The sequence below is a fragment of the Fusarium solani genome (genome assembly GCF_023522795.1).
Source record: "Fusarium solani strain SB1 chromosome Unknown bctg00000002, whole genome shotgun sequence".
Lineage (NCBI taxonomy): Eukaryota > Fungi > Ascomycota > Sordariomycetes > Hypocreales > Nectriaceae > Fusarium > Fusarium solani.
In genome coordinates this window covers 2,363,245-2,386,847 of record NW_027072155.1, presented here as the reverse complement: position 1 = coordinate 2,386,847, position 23,603 = coordinate 2,363,245, and the positions used below count along the sequence as shown (strand labels likewise).

General features: G+C 53.4%; 8 protein-coding genes across 8 annotated transcripts; 5 read left to right on the top strand and 3 right to left on the bottom strand.

Annotated features, from left to right (window-relative positions):
• Positions 1-436: 436 nt before the first annotated feature.
• Positions 437-4,167, top strand: MRS44_004714 (uncharacterized protein; the record flags this gene model as incomplete). Its single annotated transcript, XM_065622302.1, has 4 exons — positions 437-1,112; positions 1,170-3,544; positions 3,594-3,861; positions 3,956-4,167. The coding sequence occupies 4 exons, from the start codon at positions 437-439 to the stop codon at positions 4,165-4,167; spliced, it is 3,531 nt and encodes a 1,176-aa protein (XP_065478374.1).
• Positions 4,168-6,077: 1,910 nt separating this feature from the next.
• On the top strand, positions 6,078-8,734 carry MRS44_004713 (uncharacterized protein; the record flags this gene model as incomplete). Its single annotated transcript, XM_065622301.1, has 2 exons — positions 6,078-6,786; positions 6,831-8,734. The coding sequence occupies 2 exons, from the start codon at positions 6,078-6,080 to the stop codon at positions 8,732-8,734; spliced, it is 2,613 nt and encodes an 870-aa protein (XP_065478373.1).
• Positions 8,735-10,806: 2,072 nt separating this feature from the next.
• On the top strand, positions 10,807-12,339 carry MRS44_004712 (uncharacterized protein; the record flags this gene model as incomplete). Its single annotated transcript, XM_046268800.2, has 6 exons — positions 10,807-10,845; positions 11,066-11,084; positions 11,141-11,152; positions 11,303-11,586; positions 11,647-12,030; positions 12,106-12,339. 6 exons carry the CDS (start codon positions 10,807-10,809, stop codon positions 12,337-12,339), a joined length of 972 nt encoding a protein of 323 aa, XP_046136148.1.
• Positions 12,340-12,882: 543 nt separating this feature from the next.
• On the bottom strand, positions 12,883-14,160 carry MRS44_004711 (uncharacterized protein; the record flags this gene model as incomplete). The annotated part of the gene is made up of 1 exon (XM_046268801.2): positions 12,883-14,160. The coding sequence occupies one exon, from the start codon at positions 14,158-14,160 to the stop codon at positions 12,883-12,885; it is 1,278 nt and encodes a 425-aa protein (XP_046136149.2).
• A 1,266-nt stretch (positions 14,161-15,426) lies between these two features.
• MRS44_004710 (uncharacterized protein) lies at positions 15,427-15,885 on the bottom strand (the record flags this gene model as incomplete). Its single annotated transcript, XM_046273629.1, has 2 exons — positions 15,427-15,809; positions 15,861-15,885. The coding sequence occupies 2 exons, from the start codon at positions 15,883-15,885 to the stop codon at positions 15,427-15,429; spliced, it is 408 nt and encodes a 135-aa protein (XP_046136150.1).
• A 642-nt stretch (positions 15,886-16,527) lies between these two features.
• On the top strand, positions 16,528-18,956 carry MRS44_004709 (uncharacterized protein; the record flags this gene model as incomplete). The annotated part of the gene is made up of 4 exons (XM_065622300.1): positions 16,528-16,841; positions 16,945-17,024; positions 17,258-17,526; positions 17,577-18,956. The coding sequence occupies 4 exons, from the start codon at positions 16,528-16,530 to the stop codon at positions 18,954-18,956; spliced, it is 2,043 nt and encodes a 680-aa protein (XP_065478372.1).
• Positions 18,957-20,227: 1,271 nt separating this feature from the next.
• MRS44_004708 (uncharacterized protein) lies at positions 20,228-21,329 on the top strand (the record flags this gene model as incomplete). Its single annotated transcript, XM_046268803.2, has 2 exons — positions 20,228-20,683; positions 20,736-21,329. 2 exons carry the CDS (start codon positions 20,228-20,230, stop codon positions 21,327-21,329), a joined length of 1,050 nt encoding a protein of 349 aa, XP_046136152.1.
• Positions 21,330-21,521: 192 nt separating this feature from the next.
• MRS44_004707 (uncharacterized protein) lies at positions 21,522-22,620 on the bottom strand (the record flags this gene model as incomplete). The annotated part of the gene is made up of 2 exons (XM_065622299.1): positions 21,522-22,201; positions 22,302-22,620. 2 exons carry the CDS (start codon positions 22,618-22,620, stop codon positions 21,522-21,524), a joined length of 999 nt encoding a protein of 332 aa, XP_065478371.1.
• Between the last annotated feature and the right edge of the window lie 983 nt (positions 22,621-23,603).

Sequence of the window (23,603 nt, the reverse complement as noted above, 5' to 3'; positions counted from 1 at the left end):
CTTTACCGGACTAGCCGAGCCGCAGCTCTCAAGAAGCGACTGAATTTCGATCTTGTCGCTTCACCTCTCACAAGATCCCTGTGTCGCGCGTCTCGTGGCGATCGATAATTCTTGTGCTTTTCATCATCAGTGATGCCAGGCACCTCGGGCCTTACTAACCGCATTAACTGATTCTCCCTTTAGATTCGACCTTGATAAGTCTAGAGCATTGTCTGGAAGGACGACATCCATTCTCCTGATCCGCCAGGCTCGACACCATCGCAAGCGACTCGCGCACAAGATTAGGTAGCCGTCCTACCAAGGCCCAGTTCTCGCCGCTCCTCTCTTGCAAAACGAACTCGTCGGCCCCTTGACTACGTGGCAACCTAGATGTGCTTGGCTATCAAATCAACACTGGAATCACCAAGAGCTAAAAGCTCTCCCCATCGTAGCCAAGATGAGCTTCTACGGTTCGGGCTATGGGCCTCCCCATGGCTACCAAACATCACAACCCTATGAATACCCTCCAGGTCAAGCGTATGCTGCGCCGCCGTTCCTCACGAGTGCAACCTTGGAAGACCAGCATGCAGCTTATAGCCATGGCACTGTGGAAGCCTACAAGTACAATCACACCGCCATACCTGGATTAGGTATGGGCTTCTCTCACGACACCGCGCCATGGCAATCTGCCTGGCCTCACGGCCCCGTCGAAGCGCAAACCGGACCAAACGATCCATCCCCGATGAAACAGACCACCGCGCCTGTTGGACTCGCGACAAAGGACCTTCACGTGGCGCACAATAAGCAACACGGCTCAGGCACCGACGATGATGCTATGGAAGAGGGAGAGGTCAGTGAAGGAGAGTTGGAGGACATCTATGAGCCTGGCGAGGTTGACGTTTCCAAAAATGGTGCGCGGGATCCGCAAAGCCTAGGGCACAAAGCCCAGGTTGGCTACCACGATGCCATGTCCCAGATTCCTGTAACCGCGGCCTTGCCAACCAACGCATCTTCCAAGGAAAACGCCTGGAACGGAGACCAGCCCGCTCGGGACCGCTCTGGCTCGTACTCTCCCTATCTCTCACCGCGCGAGATACAGTCGAACGGCCTCGAAAACGGCGCGTCATGCGCTCGTGCGTAACCCCCCTACTGATATTTATTAAACGACGTTCTTTACTGACTTTGCATAGACACACCACGTAGTGATAGACCCCCTCAAGTTATCGAACTTGCGAGCCCAAACCGCCCCCAACATGACCATGTTCGTGACAACGAAATGGGACAGACTCAAACAAGTCAGTCGGACAAAGTGCTGTTCGAGTTCAAAAAGCGAGCCCAAGACGCAATCGTCCGCCTCTGGCCGCTCAATGTGCGATATCAGAACTATGTTGAGGAGGGGGTGGACAAAACGGTTCTCGATCAACTGTTTATGGAACTGGGCCTTGACATCACTACCCATGCCCCAGTTTTGGAAGAAACAAGGGTGCTTGCAGCACCCGAAGCTATGGACACATCGAGCAATGCGCAGGATGGAAGCAGCCACTTGATGACAACAAGCAACAACGATGAGAAGTCGGAAAGCACAGATCGAGCCAAGGACAAGTCGGAAGAGCGAAAAGACCGAATAGCACGGCTGCTGGCTGCGAAGGGTTCCAAGTCAACTGCAACAACTGTGGACGACAACAAAACTTCAAAGACTTCTGTGGACGCCTCTGCCACAACTACTATCAGCAAGCCCGAGAAGACTAAATCTCAATCGGAAAAGTCCAAGCTGATACAGCAAAAAATGGAAGCACTCATGAAAGCGCGGGAGGCGAATGCAAAAGCAACGCAGGCCCTGGCCCCTTCTATCTCTGTTTCATCATCCGCTGTGGCGCCTGAATCGAGCGAGACACCAAGAGCTGTATCCCCTGATGCAATGAACCTCGATGATCAGCCAGTGGCCGCACCGGACAGGACTGATACAGCCTCGGCGCCCTCAATTCCAGGGCTGTTCTTGTCGTCCAGCGCGCCATCACCTGCCCCTAATCAACGCAAACGGCCTGTCGCAGCGGACCTCAATGAGCAATCTACAGCTGCCGCGCAGAAACGCCCCTTTGGTCAAGCGCGTGACTCGCGACCGTTCCTGATTGATGTCAGCGATGACGAAGACGATGCTGAGATGGAGATCGATTCTCCTGAGCTTCGACCCTCCTCGATCCAACGGCCCACGACGCCTGGCTCAAGAACTATTTCCTTCCGTGACCATCCAGCATTGCCCGACAGTGCATCTCACCGCGCAGTTTCTAGCCCCAAGGCAGCGGGAACTCCGACATCCAATGTTAACAGCAAGGTCAATTTGGAGAACATGAACAAGAAGATCGAGGATATGAGACGGAAAATTGCTGAAGCGGAAGCCCGTAAGAAGGCAAAGCAGTCCAACAACGGTTCACCTTCTCTTCCTCAATCCCAAGCTCAATCAAAGGAGGGTAGTGTCGATGCCGCCTCCGAGCCAACGCCTGCGGTGTCGACACCCGCAGTGTCGACTGAGCTGGGGTCGGGTGCTGCTGTTGGCGAAGGTCGTGCGTCCACACCACTTCGTCGCCGCCCGTCTTTGAATGCGCTCGAGACCCTACCCAAAACCAGGGCCCGAGATCAACAAGCGAGACCTGCACTTCGCGCTCGAGTTGCCAGTGAACGCCTGCCCATCTTGGAAGCCCGTAGGAGGGAACAGACTGTTCGGCTGGAGCACTTGCAATCTGAAGTCGTTAGGATCACAAAGGAGATTCAAGATAGCTTGGCTGAAGAGGAGCGACTGAAACAAGATGCACTGCAGCCTGAATCTGAACCAGCTTCGCGGCCAAGCGAGCCCGAACCAGACGCCATCCAAGGTGAGCCCCCGGATTCGGAACACCAAACGAGAAGACGAAGCGGACTAGAACTTGCGCCTGAACTCGCTTCATCCCGGAGACTAATCTCTCGCTCAGCTGAACCAGTGCCGGACCTGCCTGCTGCGGATGATGCTGTTGTGGAATCTCCGGGACAGAACGACGCGATCCATTCAAGTGACGAGGCCGACCAAGATGCATCCATGGATGAATCCTCAAGCAGTGATATGGCCGAGGCTGCAGAGACACCTGAAGCAGTCCAGGTCGAATCCGCGACAAACGAACACGCAGCCGTCGAGAGCATTGCTGATGAAAATCACCATTCATCTACACCTAACACTCCAAGCTCCGCAAATCACACACAAACTCCTCTAGAGGGCACACCCTTTGGAGATCCCCGTGGCGATGATGCAGAGCTGGAAGAGGATGTTGCTATGGAAGAGGTGGCGGGTGACAGCAACGATGAGAACGAAGTTGATGAGTCCTCGGATGAGTATGAACCAACAGAGGCAGGCATCGAATTGCCATCTCAGCAGGCTCCTAGCCATCCACAGTCCCCGGCCAGCCAAAGCAATGTGGCCGATGACACGCTCCTAGAAACGACTGACGCTGACATGCAGGGCGCTTCGGCCACATCGCCCATTCCTCACGCAATTTCAACAGGCAATGGAGAGCTGGGATTTGATGACATTGGAGAAGTAGACCACTTGATGTCTGCCATTCACCGCAGAGCTAACGCAAAAGCAGGTCAACGAAACCATGACGACGCAGGGAATGCCGGAAACTAATGGCCCTCGGTCATCGTTCATCCCGTACGAGACACCTCTTCATTACTTCAGGGCGTATCGCTTTCACCCCCAGTTCGAAGACTCAGTGTCTGGGGGCCTGCGATCCTTGACATACAGCAACAAAATCGACGTGAAAAAGGAAGTATGCCCTGATCAACTCACCGAAGGGAGCTGCCCAAGAGGCAACGAGTGTCCATTCCAGCACTTTGAAGAGATGCAAGCCCCGGGTACGTGTCACTTTGGCTTACCATGAGAGAAAACCACAAGCCGAGCCGAGGCGAATGCCAGCGGAGGGAACGCTAACGTGCCAAACGGCAACAGATGACCAGATCCTCCTTCAGCTCGGTGCCTATGGTAACTACGAGGGGGAGCAGAAGCAGGATTACGTTGCAGGACTTCGCGAACTGCTCACGGACTTCCGCAACCGAAAGGTGAAGGACTTCCAGACAATCAGTCAAGGCATCATCGAATACCGCGCCAAATTCCATGGCGACAAGTCGAAGGTCCTTCCTCTAGGTGGCGTCACCTTATGAGGGCGCTCGTGAGAGTATCCATTCCCATGCAGACAACCCCTTTCCAACTCGTAATCTCGCCTCTGGCCTTTGTGATGCCATTCCGCCAGCCACCATTGCACTCCTGGTGACCTGACGGTGATGGGCCATCCCTCAATTGCCACGCTTCTATGGTTGCGCCAACTTTCGCCTCTCGTTTTCTCCTTTACCGCTGCCGGCCTTGGCGCGTATACGATACCCTCTTGCCTTGTTCCTTTCTCGACGATATCTATTTTTATCTATTGCAGTAGACTGGCGGCGTTGAGAAGTGGTGGCGAACTGGAAGAGCACGAGGAACAAGATGGCAAAAATGAGCTCGAGCGTCTCGAGATAGATTGGGGGGCACACTGGAGAACCTTGAAGTTCTCGTGTCATCTGGCTGTAGGGGGTGCTAGGTAGTGATATTCATGAGTAAAAGCCATCTATTTCATGTTGAAGATGTGTTCAGACCATACTCTTGTGCATGCAACTTGTGATCAACACCATATGAGGTCGATTGAGGGGATGTTGAGATCATGTCCATGGTAACGTTAGGGGAGAGCAATGCGCCGCAGTTGAGCAGCATCATCGGTTATCATTTTCTTTTTTCAAGCTTCGAGGTCTCATAACTTGCGTCTCTCCTCCTCATAGGGTTATCTATCTACTCTCCCTTTGATTTGATGGGAATCCATTTAATTGCAATGTCTAGCATTAAAAGAGTCTAGCAATCATACACTGGTCCACTGCCAATGTAGGAGTACAATTCTAGCATGGAGTAGGTGCTTGACATCCGTTCAATAATGGACACTGATTGTTGAAGGGAGTTGATATTTGACATGCTCATTGCGACAAACTTCCTACCTTTGTACTCTTATAACTTGTGCTTTATGACAAATATTTGCAAAGAAACCTCTACTTAATACGGACTCTGCCTACTAAGTCTCATCAAAAAGGCCAATTAAGTCTAGGAGAATGTCTAGCTGTACCAAAGCTCTACCCGACTCTACCCCAGATAATTGCATCATAAGAGGAGCAATTGCCTTATGTTGACGGGAGGCTCATCAGCAATCGGCTTACCGTTAGCAACTTGGCCAATAGGTTTCATGCCCTAAGTCTAACGCTGATTGGCAATTAGCCACGCCACCTCAAGACCTCGAGCTGAAGATCAGCTCATCCGGGTTGGTTGTCTCTTCCTCTGAATGAGGCTCAAGGTGCTCCAGGCGCATCGAGGGGAGCTCAGGGAGCTGCTCAGGCGATTTGTGCCCCGCACTCGAATTCGCCCCAGGGCATCCACCCGCCACAAACCCCCTGAACTCTGACCCCACACTTCCATGCCAAGGTGGCCTTTTAGCGGCGAACTCGGCCTTGGGGCCACCTTTCCACAAGGCACACGACCCATTCATGGGCAGTTAACTTCAACTCCACACAGGATGCTTGGATGAAGCTCCTCCTTGCTCCTTCTTATCCTCGAATCGTCCTTGTTTGAGCAGCTCTCAAGTTTCTCAGCAAGGCTTCATCCTTTGAAAGTCATCCCCCCTCTACTCTAGGTAAGTAGAATCATGTTGATTTCTAATTGACACTCTTCGCATGCCCCTCTTTCCCCTCCAATGTGTCCGTCCAATGTGGCGGTGTCAAGTGGCAGCTTTGGTGGAAGATCAGGAGCTTGGAGCTCAACTGGCGGCGAGCTTATGGTTCCATCAACGAGTGCGTCCAAGCATTGCGCCCAATTCGCAGCTAATAGGCACTTTCTTGGTGGCACTATAAACCCTTGGTGCTGCCCTTGTTGCCCTCGAGCTCCCGTCTCCCGTCCCTTCTACGCCTCGCCGCAGCTGTTAGCCGATAGTTCGCATGATTCGACTAACACAAGCCTTTTGTTATTAGGTCTTCCCGCTCCGTCTCGTGTTACACCCATCATGTCCAAATCGTTTGTTGGCAACGTCAAGAGCGTTCTCAGTGGCGACACTTTGATCCTGACTAGCCCCAACAACCCCAATGCTGAGCGAACCTTCTCCCTCGCCTACGTTACTGCTCCCCATCTGAGGCGTGAAGGCGATGAGCCTTTCGCCTTCCAGTCTCGAGAGTACCTTCGCAACCTCGTCGTCGGCAAGCCTGTCAAGTGTTCCGTCCTCTACACCATTCCTACTTCGGGCCGCGACTTTGGTACTGCTGAGCTCCAGGATGGCACCCACCTGCCCGATGAGTTGGTCAAGGCTGGCTGGCTGAAGGTTCGCGAGGATGCTGGCCGGAAGGAAGAGTCGGACGACGTTCTCGACCGACTCGAAACCCTCCGCCAGCTCGAGAACAAGGCCAAGGCTGAGGACAAGGGTCTCCATGTGGGTGTGGGCGGCATCATCGAGGTGCAAAACGACCTGGGCGGCCCCGATTTCATGAAGGAATGGAAGGGCAAGACTGTGGACGGTATCGTCGAGCGAGTTCTCAGCGGTGACCGACTCCTGGTACGACTCCTTCTCTCAGAGAAGAAGCATGTTCAGCCCATGACTCTGCTTGCTGGTGTCCGAACCCCCTCGACTGAGCGAACACTGCCCTCGACTGGCACCACCCAGCCCGCCGAGGAATACGGAAATGAGGCCAGGGCTTTCGTCGAGACAAGACTCCTCCAACGTAAGGTCAAGGTTGAGATTGTCGGCGCTAGCCCTCAAGGCCAGCTTGTGGCCACCGTCCTCCACCCCGAGGCAACATTGCCGAGTTCCTGCTCCAGGAGGGCCTTGCTCGTTGCAATGATTTCCACTCCACAATGCTCGGCGAGAAGATGGCTGCTCTCCGCGCCGCAGAGAAGCAGGCCCAATCCAAGAAGATCCGACTCCACAAGCACCACGTTGCCAAGGCTGAGGGTGGCAACCAGGACATGATTGTGTCCAAGATTATCGGCGCAGACACCATTATTGTCAGAAACAAGGCTGGCACCACAGAGAAGAGAATCAACATCAGCAGCGTCCGAGGACCTCGAACTACAGAACCCTCCGAAAGCCCCTTCCGAGAAGAGGCCAAGGAGTTCCTTCGCCAGAAGCTTATAGGAAAGCACGTGCGAATTAGCATCGATGGTACCAAGCCTGCGTCTGAGGGCTTTGATGCTCGAGAGGTCGCCACTGTTACTGAGAAGAACACCAACATCAACCTCCTCTTGGTCGAGAACGGATGGGCATCCGTCATCCGACACCGAAAGGATGATACCGACCGAGCCCCCAACTATGACGAGCTGCTTGCTGCTCAGGAGAAGGCCAAGGAGGAGAAGAAGGGCATGTGGTCTGGCAAGCCCCAGAAGGCTAAGCAGTACTCTGATCTCTCTGAAAACGCACAGAAGGCCAAGATTATGCTGGCAACTCTGCAGCGACAGAAGAAGGTCCCCGCCATTGTCGATTTCTGCAAGGCAGGCTCCCGATTCACCATCCTGATCCCTCGCGAGAACGTCAAGCTCACCATGGTCCTGGGCGGCATCCGCGCCCCTCGAGCTCCCCGAGCCGACGGTGAGGGTGGCGAGCCCTTCGGAAAGGAATCACTTGAGCTTGCCAACCGCCGCTGCAACCAGCGCGACTGCGAGGTTGACATTCACGACATGGACAAGGTCGGTGGTTTCATCGGCGAATTGTACATCAACCGAGAGAACTTTGCCAAGGTGTTGGTGGAAGAAGGTCTGGCCTCTGTCCATGCCTACTCTGCTGAAAAGTCAGGCAACGCTGCTGAGTTGTTTACTGCCGAGAAGAAGGCGAAGGAGGCCCGACTTGGTCTGTGGCACGACTGGGACCCTTCCCAAGATGAGGAGTATGAAGAGGAAGAGGCTGTCGATGCTGCCCCCGAGGCTGAAGTGTCGATTGACAAGAAGCCTACCGATTACCGCGATGTTGTTATTACCAACATTGACGCCAATGGTAAGATCAAGATCCAGGAGATTGGCAAGGGTACGGCCGCCCTGGAGAGTCTTACGAGTGAATTCCGAAAGTTCCACCTCGACTCCAAAAACAACAACCCTCTCAAGGACGCACCCAAGACTGGCGAGTATGTCTCTGCCAAGTTCTCCGCCGACGGTCAGTGGTACCGAGCTCGTGTGAGGGCAAACGACCGCACCGCCAAGAAGTCTGAAGTCGTCTACATCGACTACGGCAACAGCGAGAAGATCCCCTGGAACCACCTGCGTACCCTGGATCAGTCCAAGTTCGGCCCGCAGAAGCTCAAGGCTCAGGCCGTTGATGCTTCCCTGTCATTTGTGCAGCTCCCTACCGGCGCCGACTACTTTGAGGATGCTATCGGCTTCATCTATGAGCTGACCGAGAACAAGCGCCTGGTTGCCAGCTTCGATTTCGTGGACAACAAGGAGAACGTGAGCTACGTGACGCTCTACGATACCGGCTCCTCGGGCGAGCTTCCTGGTCCCAACGACTCGATCAACAAGGAGGTTGTTGCCGGCGGTTACGGCATGGTTCCCAAGAAGCTCAAGGCCTGGGAGCGCAGCAAGGCATTTGAGCCTACTCTGAAGCACCTCAAGGAGGTCGAGAGCCAGGCCAAGCAGGAGCGACAGGGCATGTGGGAGTATGGTGATATCACTGAGGATTAAGGCGAGCGCGGACTGGTCGAGATTGACGCGTCAACGAACTTGGTTATGAAGGGCGAGGTTTTGAAAATAGGCGAAACAAAAATGCATGTAATGGTGTCTCGGCGTGGCCTTGGAATTGCGGGTGCGGTTTAGATGAGGCATACTGTAAAAACAAAGAAAAAAGTCGCACCAAAACACATCGGATGACTGATGTATCATTTTCCTTAAAGATTACTGGCACAGATAGTTCTCATCCAGAGGCGGTTGCGCGCCAAGCAGAGGATGGCTTGGATAATGGCTGACCAAACATGTTGAGTGCGTCAGTCAACATTAATCATCAACACTCGCAATTGATTCCCTGCCAAACAAAAGCTAGATTAGCTATTCGCGCAGACGTGGAAAAGCATACGGTCGGAAATATGGACCCGGAGACACAGGTCCAGGCGGCGGACGACGATGATGGGAGGCATCCATGATTATGATTCCCGCGAGCTAGGTGGTCAGAACTCCGAGATGGATGGCGACGATGGCGGCCCGTTTGGTGGCATGTCTCTAGTGACGGTGGTGTTCTTCCTAGGTACACGTGGTCCGGTTTTTGGACCTCCGGGGGCATCTATGCGGCAGCTCCGGAAACGTCGGAGTTCTCCCCGCCGAGCATACGCCGGCCATATCGGCCACCAAGTGTCGGGGTTCGGTGCCACGTGCCGTGGGGAGAGATTTTATGGAATCAGGAATGATGCTGATCGGAGCTGCCGTATGGGTGGCCAGACTGCCAGAATGGAGGGATGCGGCCCTCTGAAATATCTACCATGTTGGACCAGTTCTTCTCGCCGGGGGTTAATCAAATGCGCCGCGCCGCGCCGAAGCCCCCAGGAAGCCCAGGCAAGATCTCAGGAATGGGGGAACGGCTAAATGTGGCAGCCTGATGCTCAAGGTGAGCACCTCCACAGGCTAATATCACACATTTGCTCTCTCAGTATCCACGGATTTCCAAGTCCACGAGCTAACGGCATGATGGAGGGGCTCCGCGGGGCATCATGTTGAGGTGTGCAAGTGGGGTCCGTTGTCGGGGGCTCTCTCGGTGGGCATGGCGACGTGAGGAATGACGGACCTATCGAAGCGACTGGACTCGGCCCAACACAGAAGCTGGCAGCGGGGTGGGGGTTTCTATTCGAGTGGCCTCGCATCGAGGCTCGAGGGTCTGTCTGCTTGGCTTGGACCTCTGGTGGGTTGTTGTTTTTCTGATTCTGGCGGTGGGGGTGAGCGGCGGTAGCAGTTACCAAGACCAGCCAGCGTGTCATTTCTCTCTCTTCGTCCAAAGCTGCGACACATCGTGAAAAGGTGAATGGCCTATGAGAGAATTAGTCGGGCGGGCGGTCAGAGAAAGAACCCAATTGCTGCGGCAGGCTGAAAAGATTGCAGAATCGTCGGTCAAAGCACTCGCCGGTCAGCGTCTATACACCAGCTTTGCTTGCTTGCTGCTGGTGCGGCTGTAGCATTGACGTCCAGGGTGGAAAAAATAACACTGGAACAGCCCGCTAACATCGGAAGCATCACCGTACTTGAAACCAGCTCCTAGCAGGCCAAAATGGGGGCAAATAGGACTTTAAAGTATACCAAAGGAAAGCCCAGAGTCTGCTTTACGAGGGTGCAGATTTATATCAAAGAATTGACCAGCAATTATTGCTTCAGAAGCGTTTCAAGAGCTCCCTCGCTGTTTCGGCCTTTTCTTTCCACGACCAGCCATGAGAGCGGCCGCGGCGGATGCGGGTACGGGATGAGGTGAGGTGAAGGTATGACTTAATCGGAAGCCCCGCTCCGACCGGGATGCCGTACCTTCCATGGGCCATGGGCGCATGGTGCAGCGCAGCGAACGAGGGGGAGGGGCGACGGAGGCGAGGGAGAGACAGCAAAGAAGGCGCGAGTCGTCGCATGTACGTCAGGTACCTTCCCAACTTTTGGTGGGAATCCCCAATCTTTTTCTTCCCCTTGACTCCCTCTTCTTCCCTCTTCTTCTTTCTTTCTCCTCTTCATCCTCTTCTCGTCCTTTGTGTGATCAATCTTGAATCAATCACAAAACAACAACAGCAATCATGTCTACTTCTCTCGATCAGCTCAAGGCCACCGGCACTGTACGTCACCCCACCACTGCCCCTCCAGATCGTCTAGTATCGCGACGAGAAATGTGTCGAGATCCGGATAGCTCGAGTTTTGAAGCAGCTTGAGAAAGTTGACGGAAGCTATCGTCATTCTGAAGCTCCAGCTACTGGATCTCATACTGCTACCTCGTTACTCACACAATCACCTTGTTGGACTCTCTGCTGACCGCTTGCTTGTTTTCCACCTCAACAGACCGTTGTGTCCGACTCTGGTAATTACCGCATCTCCCCAGCTAGTTTTGTCTCAATGCTAACTCATCTTCCATAGGTGACTTTGCCTGTTAGTGTCTCCCTCCCAGAAGCCTCGTTTTCGCGAGCTCCCAAATCCCATCATCACGTCGAGTCGCCATCTTCTCACCTCCTCAACAACCCCCACCATGGTCATGATATGATATGATATATCGAACAAGAAACTAACCGTTCTCGATAGCCATTGGCAAGTACAAGCCTCAGGATGCTACCACCAACCCCTCCCTCATCCTCGCTGCCTCCAAGAAGGCCGAGTACGCCAAGCTGATCGATGTCGCCATCGACTACGCTAAGCAGAAGGGTGGCTCTGTCGACCAGCAGGTTGACGATGCCCTCGACCGCCTCCTCGTTGAGTTCGGCAAGGAGATTCTCAAGATCATTCCCGGCAAGGTCTCCACTGAGGTCGATGCCCGTTACTCTTTCGATACCCAGGCCTCCGTCAACAAGGCCCTTCACCTTATTGAGGTAAGCTCTGCCTGGTCTTGAAGTAAATTCGGTCTTATGATCGTGCTCACACTTCCATAGCTCTACGGTGAGCAGGGCATCTCCAAGGACCGTGTCCTGATCAAGATTGCCGCTACCTGGGAGGGTATCAAGGCCGCCGAGATTCTTCAGCGCGACCACGGCATCAACTGCAACCTTACCCTCATGTTCTCGCTTGTCCAGGCCATTGGTGCTGCCGAGGCCAACGCCTACCTCATCTCTCCCTTCGTCGGTCGCATCCTTGACTGGTTCAAGGCTCACACCAAGAAGGATTACGCTAAGGAGGAGGACCCCGGTGTCGCCTCTGTCAAGGCCATCTTCAACTACTACAAGAAGTTCGGCTACAACACCATTGTCATGGGTGCCTCTTTCCGAAACATTGGCGAGATCACCGAGCTTGCTGGCTGTGACTACCTGACCATCTCCGTAAGTATCACATTTAGCACACAGATCCAAACCTTGAGTATGAAATGTATGTGTTACTAACTTGATGATTTACAGCCCAACCTGCTCGAGGAGCTCCTCAACTCCGAGGAGGCCGTCCCCAAGAAGCTCAACGCTGAGGAGGCCGCTGCTCTGGACCTCGAGAAGAAGACCTACATCAACGATGAGGCCCTCTTCCGCTTCGACTTCAACGAGGACCAGATGGCCGTCGAGAAGCTCCGTGAGGGTATCAGCAAGTTCGCTGCTGACGCCGTTACCCTCAAGGCTATCCTTAAGGAGAAGCTCGCCTAAGCTACCTACCACACATAATGAGTACAAAGAAATTGAAGGAAGAAAAAAGTTAATAGGGCAAGGTTGCTTTGGGAGGTATCGTGGAATTGAGGCTGGCTGCGCGCAATTGGCTTGAATTGGTTCGCGATATTCACCTGTAAGCTATCGTTGATGATACCACGAACATATCACACTCTACCCATCCATTCACGTGGATTTGGAGACAGGCCGCGGCTTGGGAGGATCATTAAGAGAAGGTCGACAGGCACAGATAGGATTTGCATAGGAAATCAAGACGACATGTCAGGCCCATGAGCAATGAACCCCTCGGTGAGACAATTAGGACCCAAGTTGGGATTTAACTACAGTACAACAAACTCCATGTTTAGATGCTTTGGTATAAACACCGCCGTTCTTGATCCGACCGACAAGACCTGTGAACGCCACCCACCCATCGAAAGACACGCTTGGCCTGCCAAACCCAACACCTATGTCCCATCTTGATGCTGCCCAGAGAATGGTCATGATGACATCGATAAATAGCATGAAATCACAGGTGCCCGACTAGAACCAGCCCTTCTTGCACTGAACTTGGAAAGTCAGAGGCTTCCAGCCCCCATCCTCGGTGCCCTGGATAACGAGGGCAGTAAGAGCATTGCCCTTGACGCAGCCTGAGTCGAGGCCGAAGGTGTATGTGTCTTCTTTATAACCCATCTTGGCGTCATGGCCGTATATGATAGTACGACGCTCGATGGCAGGGAGCTTCTTCTGCTCGCTGTTCCACAGGTTGGACCATTGCTCGCCCCCACGGTCATTGACGGGGATCCATACATCGCGGTCGGTGCTAAGAAGCTCGAGTGCGGGATCGCCGGCCGATGCTGCGGCGGCGGCGACAACGGGATCGGGTTGAGCGCGGGGGACGAGGACGGAAGCCTCTTGGCCCTCTTCGTCGGAGGAGGATCCGTCTCGCTTGGGCAATTTCTCCGCAAGCTTCTTCAGATCCTCTTCCTTCTGCTTCTCCAACTCCTGCTGCTTCTCGAGCTCCTGCTTCTTCTTCTTCTCTTCCTGCTTGCGCTTCTTTTCAATCTCCTTAATGCGGAACTCGGCGCGGGGGAAGCGTAGAGTGCGCATGTTCATGACGGCCCAGGGATCCTGCTGATGGACGGGGACACCGGGGACCAGGCCGGCGTGAACGATGAAGAGGGACATGGGCTCGGCGGATAGGATGACGGGGAGGTTCCTTAGCCAATTCATTTGCGCTTCGTTCAGGCTTCGTGCCGTCTTGAGATCTTCCTCCTCGCCGCGTCTCTTTGTTTCCGCTTCCGAGTCGAGATATGCTTGCACACCCTGCTGAGCGTTGAGGGCCGACCAGGCAAGGATCACACGATCTTCATGGTTTCCGCGGACGGCACTGGCCTTGAGCTCCATGAGTCGGTTGATCAGCTCGGGGGTCTTGGGGCCCTTGTTGACCATGTCGCCAACAGCGACGATGTGATCGCGCTTGGGATCAAAGGTGATCTTCTTGAGCAGCTTCTCGAAGGGGTCGAGCATGCCATGTATATCACCGATAACAACCAATCGGCGGCCGTTGGCCTTTGTTGGAATGTATTCGCTCGGGAGGTTCCTAACAAGGTCGATGCCGTCGTAGGCGGGTCGGTTGTACGAGCCGTAAGACATGGGGTTATCGGCTCTCGATATCTCAACCTTGGGCTGGTCATAGTCGGCCGAGTCGTCGTGGGGCATGGTGAGTGCGACGAGGCGCGAGCAGCAGTAAAAGACGCTGAAGACGAAGAATGCGGTGGAGAGTAGGACGAGCAACCTCCGCTGCCGTGCCGTGATCATTATGGCCATGGCTGCAGGGGGAGGGGCGAATGACGGCGAGAGGGTTGGTCACAAGGGAGGGCGGCGAGCTTAGGGGGGCGATTCGCGGTTGATGAAGCTATGACGACAACGACGACAACGAAGATGATGGTGACGCGAACTGCGGAGGACGCATTACCGGATCTGGCGGATAGACGAGGGATTCATGAATCAGACAATGATTCGAGAGGAAAAGATGAGCAAGAGGAATGGGAATGAAGGAAGAATAGGAGGCCGGAATAGGAGGATAGGAGAGTTTGCACCCACCGATCGATCCAAGTCTCAGGCCGGGCGGGAGTGGTGAGACGGGAAGAGACGATGGATGCAATGGTAGGATGATAAGAGCAACGGCAGCGGCAAGACAAGAGACAAGATAGGGAAGCAAGCAGGCGACAGGACAAGGGAAAACTGCCACTAAGATAAACCCGACATCCATCCCCAACCACCACCATCAACTCCTCACTAAACACCGGGATATGGGCGAAGCCAAGCCTCTTGGGACCGCAAGATGAGGTTTTTCACAGGTCGTCACTGGGCCTCGCCAAGGAAGGAACAAGCACAGGGGCTTGCTTACGCACTTGGACTCGGGGGGTGTGTAGGACAAAGGGCACAAGGGCAATTTCCAAAGTCGGGCGCGCGCGTGGGGTTTGGTCGACTTTGATTAGCTAGCTCTCTTGAATGCCATGGATTCGCGGGTTGTGGGGGACGGCTCGGGAGCATAATTAAGTTACAGTGCCGGGCGAGGCGTTTTGAGGATCGACCTTGTTTAGACCGGATATGAAAAAGCCCTGAGAGGGACAGGTTCGTCATGGTGGTATCGGTAAGCTTTGGAGGACGGCATTTGTCTTGCAATTGTGCTGTGCTGCCAGATCCAACCTCCTTGATTGGGCCATGTGTGATATGACTACATGATAATAAACAATCCCAGAGATTCGAGATGCAAGATACAAATATTGTACAACATGTGAGGAGGAGGGGAGTAGGTAGGGACGGTTTGTGTCCGTCCGTCCGTCATCACGGTGAGCCGCAGATTAATATGTGCCTGCGTGCGGATGCTCCGGAGACGCCGGGTCGGGTCTTGTGTGAGGAGGCTGTTTCCAAGCCTTTTAACCAAGCACCGTTCTCAGGGCCAGCAGTAAAGGGTCTTCCATCTCCGGAATTCCCTTCGTGACCATCTTCACCATCAAAATCCTCACCCAATTGCCCCCGCCGGCTCAGTATCAGGGTCAATGTGTCTCTCCGCCTCTTTTACTTCTTCTGCTGCTGTTGTTGCCGCTGCTGCTCCTGCTCGGCCTTGTACTTTTCGTTCTCAATCTCCCGCCAATCCTTGGGAATAGGCTCGTTTCCGTCCGTCTCCTTGACGCCGCCCGCAAAGGCAGGACGTCCGGCGTACAGCTGATATCCCTTGCCCTCCTCGGCCTGCTCCATGGTGCGGTAGGCGACGGGCATGTTACCACGGAACCGCTTGCGCATGTCGACCATGCCGCGTTTGCACTCGCCAAAGCCCTTCTTGAGCTGGCGGCATTTGAGGGGGAGGGTGTCGACGAGGGGCTCGCGGAGGCAGTCGGCGGCGCTGTTGCGTTGGACCATGACACAGTCTGATTCCTGGAGGCACTGCGCGAGGGCCTCGCCTGAAATTGACTGTTAGATCGAGCGGCTGAGAGGTCGAGGTGACGGCTTACGCAGTTCTTTGCACGAGCTGGGCATCTTGGGCTGGTGGTTTTTCGGTCGATGGCAGCTCAGGTGATGGACGAGACGGGATCAAAACGGCTTCGAGACTTGCACCAAAAGGGTTCATTTTGCGGTCGGCCTGTGATTGGTTGGCTCATCGAGACGAATTGAGGCTCCCATTGTGGCGTTGCGGGCATGAGCCACACTTGCTTTGCATCTTACCGCTGTTTAAGCTTAACAGCACGACAAGACTGAGACATGATGGGCTTCGATATTCATGGTCAAGGTAAGTGAAGCTCTACTATTATCATCATGTGTTTCTCTATTCTCTTGCCCTTGATTGTTCCACGTTTTTGTTGTTCTCTCCTCTCAAACCCAATCGTTATCGGGGTTGTCCACGTTCCACGCAAGTGGCGGGTACTTTAGCGCTGCATCCACTGAAAGTTAGCACCCAATCCACTGTACTCGACCCTGACATTTGCATGTGCTAGACACCCATGTTCAAGGTTCTCAACACGATAGGAGCCATGAATGAATGTCTCACTGATGATGAAAGATGAAGGCATGAATGGAATGGTCAAGGACAGCAAGCACTCCTACCTATATGACCCCTTTTAAAGGCCTCATCTCAACTCTTTTCCATGGATCTCGTCTTCGCTCTTCGGTGCTGCAAAGGGAATGGCCCGTCCTGTCCACTTGGTTCCAATCTCGCCTAAAGTCGCTGAGGTCATGATTCGTTGTCACCCTCTCGCAGCACCAGCGCCAGCACCAGCGCCAGCGCAGAACGTCAGTGCTCAACGTCAACGTCGGGCTCCCCAATTGCATGTGACATCACCTCCAACTGCTGCCAAAGCCAAACGGCGTCCTTCTCATTCTCATCCTGGCCCCTCTCGCAACACAGAATCGAGGGTTGAGATCCTATCGCGGCGGCTCTGGTCTCATCTGAGAGATCTTGTCGCCATGGCTATTCCGTTTATTGGGAGGCTGCGTCCGTGAGTCGCCCCCTGTCCAATCTGCTCCCTCTATTGCTGAGGCGGTCTGCCGCCTCTTCATCTGTGCGCCAGCCTCATTATCATTAACCTTGGGATCCTGTAGGCACGAGTATGTCGCGCTCGTTGGGTCGTTTATCCTCGTCGGTCTCGAGGCTTTCATCCGAGTCTTGACCCTGGCTTTGCGTAAGTCGCGATGCGCGCCTCCTGAGCGGTGTGTGGGCTTTGTTGATACTGATATTCCCAGCTCCTTTCCTCGTTTCATTCTTCTATCGAGCTTCAAGGCGGTTATTTAACAAATTTTCTCCCCCTGCCAAGAAGAGGGCGGAGAACAGGCGAAAATGTTGGTCAACACTATAAATTGCTGTCGTGCTCAGGCTGACCCTCAGTAGCCATCTCAACAGCTGTGCGGGACGCAGCTGATTTTGTCGAGTTGTGTCGGATCTGGGGCTACGAGGCTGAAGAGCACATTGCCCAAACCAAAGATGGCTACCTCCTCGGACTTCATCGTCTGGCGTGGAGAAAGGGCGAGGAGGGGCAAAAGGTCAACTCTGGACCGACGAGCCTGCGCAAGAAGGTGATTTACATGCACCATGGTCTTCTCATGAACTCTGAGGTTTGGGTTGCTCTTACGGATGGGCATAGATGCTTGCCTTTTGAACTGGTTGAGAGGGGCTATGATGTCTGGGTAGGTCTCATTTCTTTCATCTTAACTTTCATCTTGACTAACCCTCGTAGCTTGGCAACAATCGAGGAAACAAGTACTCCAAGAAGTCGATTCACCACTCGCCAACATCGCTCAGCTTCTGGGACTTTTCCATCGATGAGTTTGCTTTCCATGACATCCCTGACAGCATTGCATACATCCTCGACACAACGCAGCAGGAGAGTCTGTCTTACATTGGCTTCTCTCAAGGCACGGCACAAGCCTTTGCCACCCTGGCCATCCACCCCAAGCTCAACCAGCAGGTCAACGTCTTTATTGCTCTTGCGCCGGCCATGGCTCCCACTGGCTTGTCGAATGGAATCGTTGATGCTCTCGTTACAGCTTCTCCCTCAGTTCTCTACCTGCTGTTCGGTCGCAGGTCCATCCTCAGCTCGGCAACCATGTGGGAGACGCTTCTATACCCACCCATCTTCAGCAAGCTCATCGATATGGGACTTTCCTTCTTGTTCAACTGGCAGACCAAGAATATCTCGGCGAGCCAGAAGCTGGCAGCTTACCCACATCTCTACTCGTTCACGAGCACCAAGAGTGTGGTCCATTGGTTTCAAATCATTCGGAACAAGTCTTTCCAGATGTATGACGACGATGTTCACCAGCCTATGAGTGTCATCACGACCAGCAAGTACTCCAAGGTTGCCAAATACCCGACGCGAAACATCAAGACGCCAATTGTTCTGGTGTACGGAGGGAGTGACTCCCTGGTTGACATCAAGGTGATGCTCAAGGAACTACCGCCGCAGACGGTAGCGACCGAGATCCCTCACTACGAGCATCTCGACTTCTTATGGGCCCGGGACGTTGACATTCAAGTCTTTCAACATGTGTTCGATGCCCTCGACAGCTTCACGGATGCCGAGCATTCTAAAGAAGAGTACGACAAATACTACATCAGCAGACAAGAGAGCCTCCTTGGCTCAGGATACGCGTTTGGATACTCATACCGAGGAAGCGAGAGCGAATCATCAACACTGACGCCTAGCGTTGAAAGCCAGAGCAACGGTGTTCCCCTGGCTCCGCACCGTGCACGAGAGCATTCGACTGGGATTCCATCACCGGTGAACACGACACGGGCAAGGGTCAGTCTCGCTGCGGGCACCATTGTGGACGGTCGGCCAGTGACCCCAGACGTACCTGCTGGAGGTCGGCTCTCAAGAGGAGACTCGCCTGATGAAGGCCACGAGTCACCAACGACAGCGAGGATCAAGGCCAGTGCCAAACGCAGAGGGAGCAATGGGAGCAACATTAGCCTCGACAGCATGCGTTCCGGCCGAGGAATCAGCGTGGGAGCGAGCAAAGCAGCTGGAGGTGTGGTAACCAAGAGCGGCGTCAGCGGAACGCCAGCAGACGATAGTAGAAGCGCAACCCCGGACAAGAAGAAGAAGAGTAAGTAACTATGAACGGGGTGTGACTCGAAAAGGGCGTTGGGTTGAGTGGAGTTTGAACTGCTGGCAGGATACATTCATATCAGATGGTTAATTCGTGGGACTAGATATAACGTCGAACATTTTCTATGTAATGCAGCAACAAAGATATCGTTCAAAAGGGTCGAGCAGAGTGTTTGATAAGAAGTGCGAGTGATGGAGTGGTTGATGTCAGCCTGGCGTTCTTGGCACATTTGACCCTGGCATCCATCTAAACTCGTACGATGGTGATTGAACAAAGTGGGTCTGTGATGACGCGGCAGATGGCTTGAAAGCCGAAGAATATCTAAATGAGATTGTTTGTTTTGTGTCTTCTTGTCATGCTCAATTTCAGCCTTGGACGTCCTCGTTTGGGGCTGAGAGTTCAGATGAGGCTCCCGTGTTAGACAGCGTTGCAATGGAAATGGCGATCTTGGCAACGGGATAGTCCCGGACAGGGTTCATTGAGGCGGGTTCGCTTATCAATCCAGATTGAGTTTTTTTACGAGCCTCCCTGATGTTACTATACGCGCAGGTGCATACACGTTCTTTTCATGTGGAGGCTATGTTGAGTTGAAAGTGATGATATCAGAATCTTGAAATCCGCCCAGGCTGATTCTCTTCATGTTAAACCTGCACAGCCCCAGAGTCTAGACGCCCTTGCTACACGGCAAGGACATGAAACTACAACGTAGTATACGAAAATCACACGAAGCCGCGCACGCTGTTTCGCATTCTTCGGCGAGACGTCCAATCCCATCCCTCGCATCGACCACCCTCTCATGTATAAGGCTGCCCTAGCGCCAACAGATATCGCAGAAGGGCGGGTCAATTCCGAGCTGAAGGATGCCCCGGCGGGCCACGGGGACGTGCCGGAGGCTCCAATCCGGCTGTATCTTTATGCCCGAATTCCGGGGCTGAGATGAAGGGAATCCTTTTGAAGTAAGGATCCATTTCCTTGGGCTGAGCGAGTGTTTTTTTCTTCTTCTTTTCTGTTATATCCGTGCTGTACTTTAGTTGTGTCTCATTCTCTTTTACCTTTTCAATAACCTTCTTTTCTTGGAGTGTTGTTGACTTTTGTGTCGTGAGTCAGCCCGATACCACACCCATTAGATGCAGTAAGACGGAGGAACTATTCATCAACTCCGGTTCAACAAGACGAAGCGATACATACATAACTCGACGATAACTCTATCAACTTTGTCCCTTGCTTGGCAGACTCACCCAAAGTCTTGGCCCCAACTCTCGGCAAACCGCCCATCATGTCCACCAACGACGACGTCCCAGACTTGAACAACCAAACATTTGTTGATGATGGTGGTCTCTTTACGTGGTGCTTTGAACATCCCAAGTCGGACATCTGCGATAATGTCTCCAGCTTCTACCAGTATCGTCTCGACTTGGCTCCCAATGCAGCCTTCCTCGCCATCTTTTCCGCCTCCCTGATCGGTTTCATCGTCACTTGGATCGTCACACGCAAGGGAACTGCCTTCAATGTTGCTCTTATCCTTGGCCTCATCTGTGAGATTCTCGGATACATTGGTCGTATCATGAGCTGGCAGAACCCATGGAGTGAGAATGGTTTCCTCGTTCAGATCTGCTGCTTGACCATTGGTCCAGCTTTTATGGCTGCTGGAGTTTATCTCTGCCTGCGTAGAATCGTGTCGGCGTTTGGGCCTGAGAACTCGAGACTCCCTCCAGAATATTACACTCGAATTGTAAGTTCATCGTCAAACAGTCACCAGCCTTGGATAACTAACCTCCCCCAAGTTCATCCCCTGCGACGTCATCTCCCTCGTCCTCCAGGCCCTCGGCGGCGGCATGGCCTCAGTCTCGTCTCACAACCACGAAGACCCCAAGGTGGGCTCCAACATCATGATCGCCGGCCTCGCCTTCCAGGTCATCACCATCTTCGGCTTCATCCTCTGCTCCCTCGACTTTGCCCTCCGCACCATCCGCCGCCAGCGCGCCCTCGGCGAAGCAGCCCTCGACCAGCGCCCAGAGGTCCGCAAGGTGCGCAACTCGCGCCGCTTCAAGGCCTTCCTCGGCGCTCTCTCTGTCGCTGCCCTGTGCATCCTCTGGCGGAGTGCCTTTCGAGTTGCCGAGTTGTCTGAGGGGTGGGAAGGCCCCGTCATGGGAGATCAGTACATGTTTGTCGGCTTCGAGGGTGTCTTGATCGTTGTTGCCGTGGTTGTTCTCAACGTGTTCCACCCGGCGTTTTGCATGAAGGAGCTTCTGGAGCTGGATGATGGTGGTCTCAAGGGTCTATGGTGTCTGCGCAGCCGGAAGAGCAAGACATCCAAGAGTGACAGCGTGAGCGACAGTGAGAGCAAGGCTCCTACCGCAGAGGGTGTTGCTGTATAGAAGCCCTTTTCTTTTAATTATTATGTACACGGGTAAAACACAGTATGGGGTAAAAAGAAATATGCAAGAAACACGGGATAGAGGTTAGATCTATAGGATGGGACCTGGCATGGCGTCGCAAAGAAAACAGACCAAGAGATATTAGTTTAGCGTACTTCAATACCACGTCAGTACTTGACCAACATCTGGCTGTCAAGTTCCAAAGACCCCCTGAAGGTGCTTAACTGCACTCCCAATCATCTCACGACCTCTATCTATTATGCCATGAAGCGACAAGATAGAATGCGTTGCCCCCTCCACAACTAGGGTATCAACTTCAACCCCCAGGCCCTTCAGTTGCTCCCCAAATGCCAGTGCCTCAGGGGCAAGGATGTCCATCTCGGCCACAGCAATCCACGTCTTTGGAAGATTCTTCAGCAGAGACTCAGGAGCAAAATTTGGGCTGGAATCCCAGCTCTTGCAGTCCTCATCCCTGGGCAAGTAGAGCTTGCGGTACCACGACAGCCGCTCAGGGGTCAGCCAAGGGGCAGTCTCAGCGTTGGGTTTCCAGACATCCTCAGCAGTAGCAGTGTTGTCTACCACGGGGATAAAAAGCAACAGTGACGCCGGAGGATGTGATGCTGTGTTTGGGAGTGAGGGTTTGGCAGTTGGAAGGGGAGCTCCAGGGTTTGAGGCTGCAATTCCTGCGGCGAGGGCTATGTTTCCCCCTGACGATGTTCCGCCGATGGAGATGCGCGAAGTGTCGATCTTTCCGAGCTCAGCTGGCTCTAAGGCAACCCATCTGAAAGAATCAATCGCATCCTCGACTGCAATTGGAAAGGGGTTCTCTGGGGCGAGACCGTAGTCGACGGTCACGACCTTGCAGCGCGCGCCTAGCATCGAGTCAGAAACACATCTCGGCACAACACAAAGAGGTATTAATAGCCATGCCTTGACAAACCCACGAGCAAAGATCAGTCCCATTATTCAAACCACCAAGAACCCAGCCACCGCCGTGGAACCAGACAAGAACAGGCCAACCTCTCTCATCACACTCCCCTGTTGGCGTGTAAACCCTCACCCGGAATCTGCCGACATCAAAATCATCGATGCCCCCGACAGGAACCGGCTTCGTGCCTCCAGGCGGCAGAGACACCTTCTTGGTCCTCGCAGATCCATCCCAGACGCCCAGTTTTTCCGGCTCTATGTACTGGAGATGAGCCTCATGGTAGGCGACGTACTGGGGGTCCAGACGATCCCTGATGGCGGGGTGGAGGGGTTGCCAGATCTTGCGATCAGCGTTATCAGTCATTGAGGATCTCTTCAGGCGAGATGTAGATTAAGTATCAACTTGTAAACAGGTGAGCTGCTCTATAACACAGCACATGTCGTTGGAGAGGCTGAAATGGATGGTAACTACAACCCCGCCGGCCTATCTCCGACCACCCCGCCGAGTATTCCCGCCCATCGCCGGACCCGCAATCGGTGATTTCGGCATAAACACACACGGGAGGGTACGGAATCTTTTATTCGATCAAGGATGCCCAAACTCGGTCAATATTGATCAATGTTTTTCTTCCACCTCGGAAATAATCCCTTAAGAGCAAGTATCTAAACCCGGTACAAATGCTCATCTCATCAAATCAAGTTAACTAGTTATTCATCGTTATAGGTACTCTATCAAGGCTCTTTAGATTTCAATGATACTAGAACTATAAGCTGGGGACCCGTCAATCCGGCGTGCTTGATCGGAGCTGGGTCCCGTGAGTGCAGATTTGTTTACCCGGGGTAAAGTTGAGACGCCGGTGTCGGTGGTTTCGATTGAATGTGGTATAGATGGAAGTGTAGACAGGTGTAGGTAGTTGTTATTTAAAGGCTGGATGTTGCTGGCTTGGATTAGAGTTCTATGATGGTTAAAAGTAGAGAGAGCTGCAAATACGACAATGCTATTGAACACTATGTAGGTTTTAATCCTATGCAAGCTGAAGCTTTCCCACCAGCAACTATACTGATGCGATGTTGCCATATTTCACGGATGGGATACCTGCATCAAGATATGGATATATTAGTATCATCAAGCTGACCCTTTGCCCAAACTACCGATTCAGATGTTTCTGGCATCTTCTAGTCTGTGTGCATGCCAAAAATCCATAACCTTTGGCGCTTTGTCCCTCGCCGTTCATTTGGGTTTTAGTCACCCTACGGTCATGACTGTGGCAGCAGAAAACGGCACACTCAGCAACCACGAGGAGGAGCTACCATATTATGGCTTTGCGGAAGATTTCACGTGAAGGC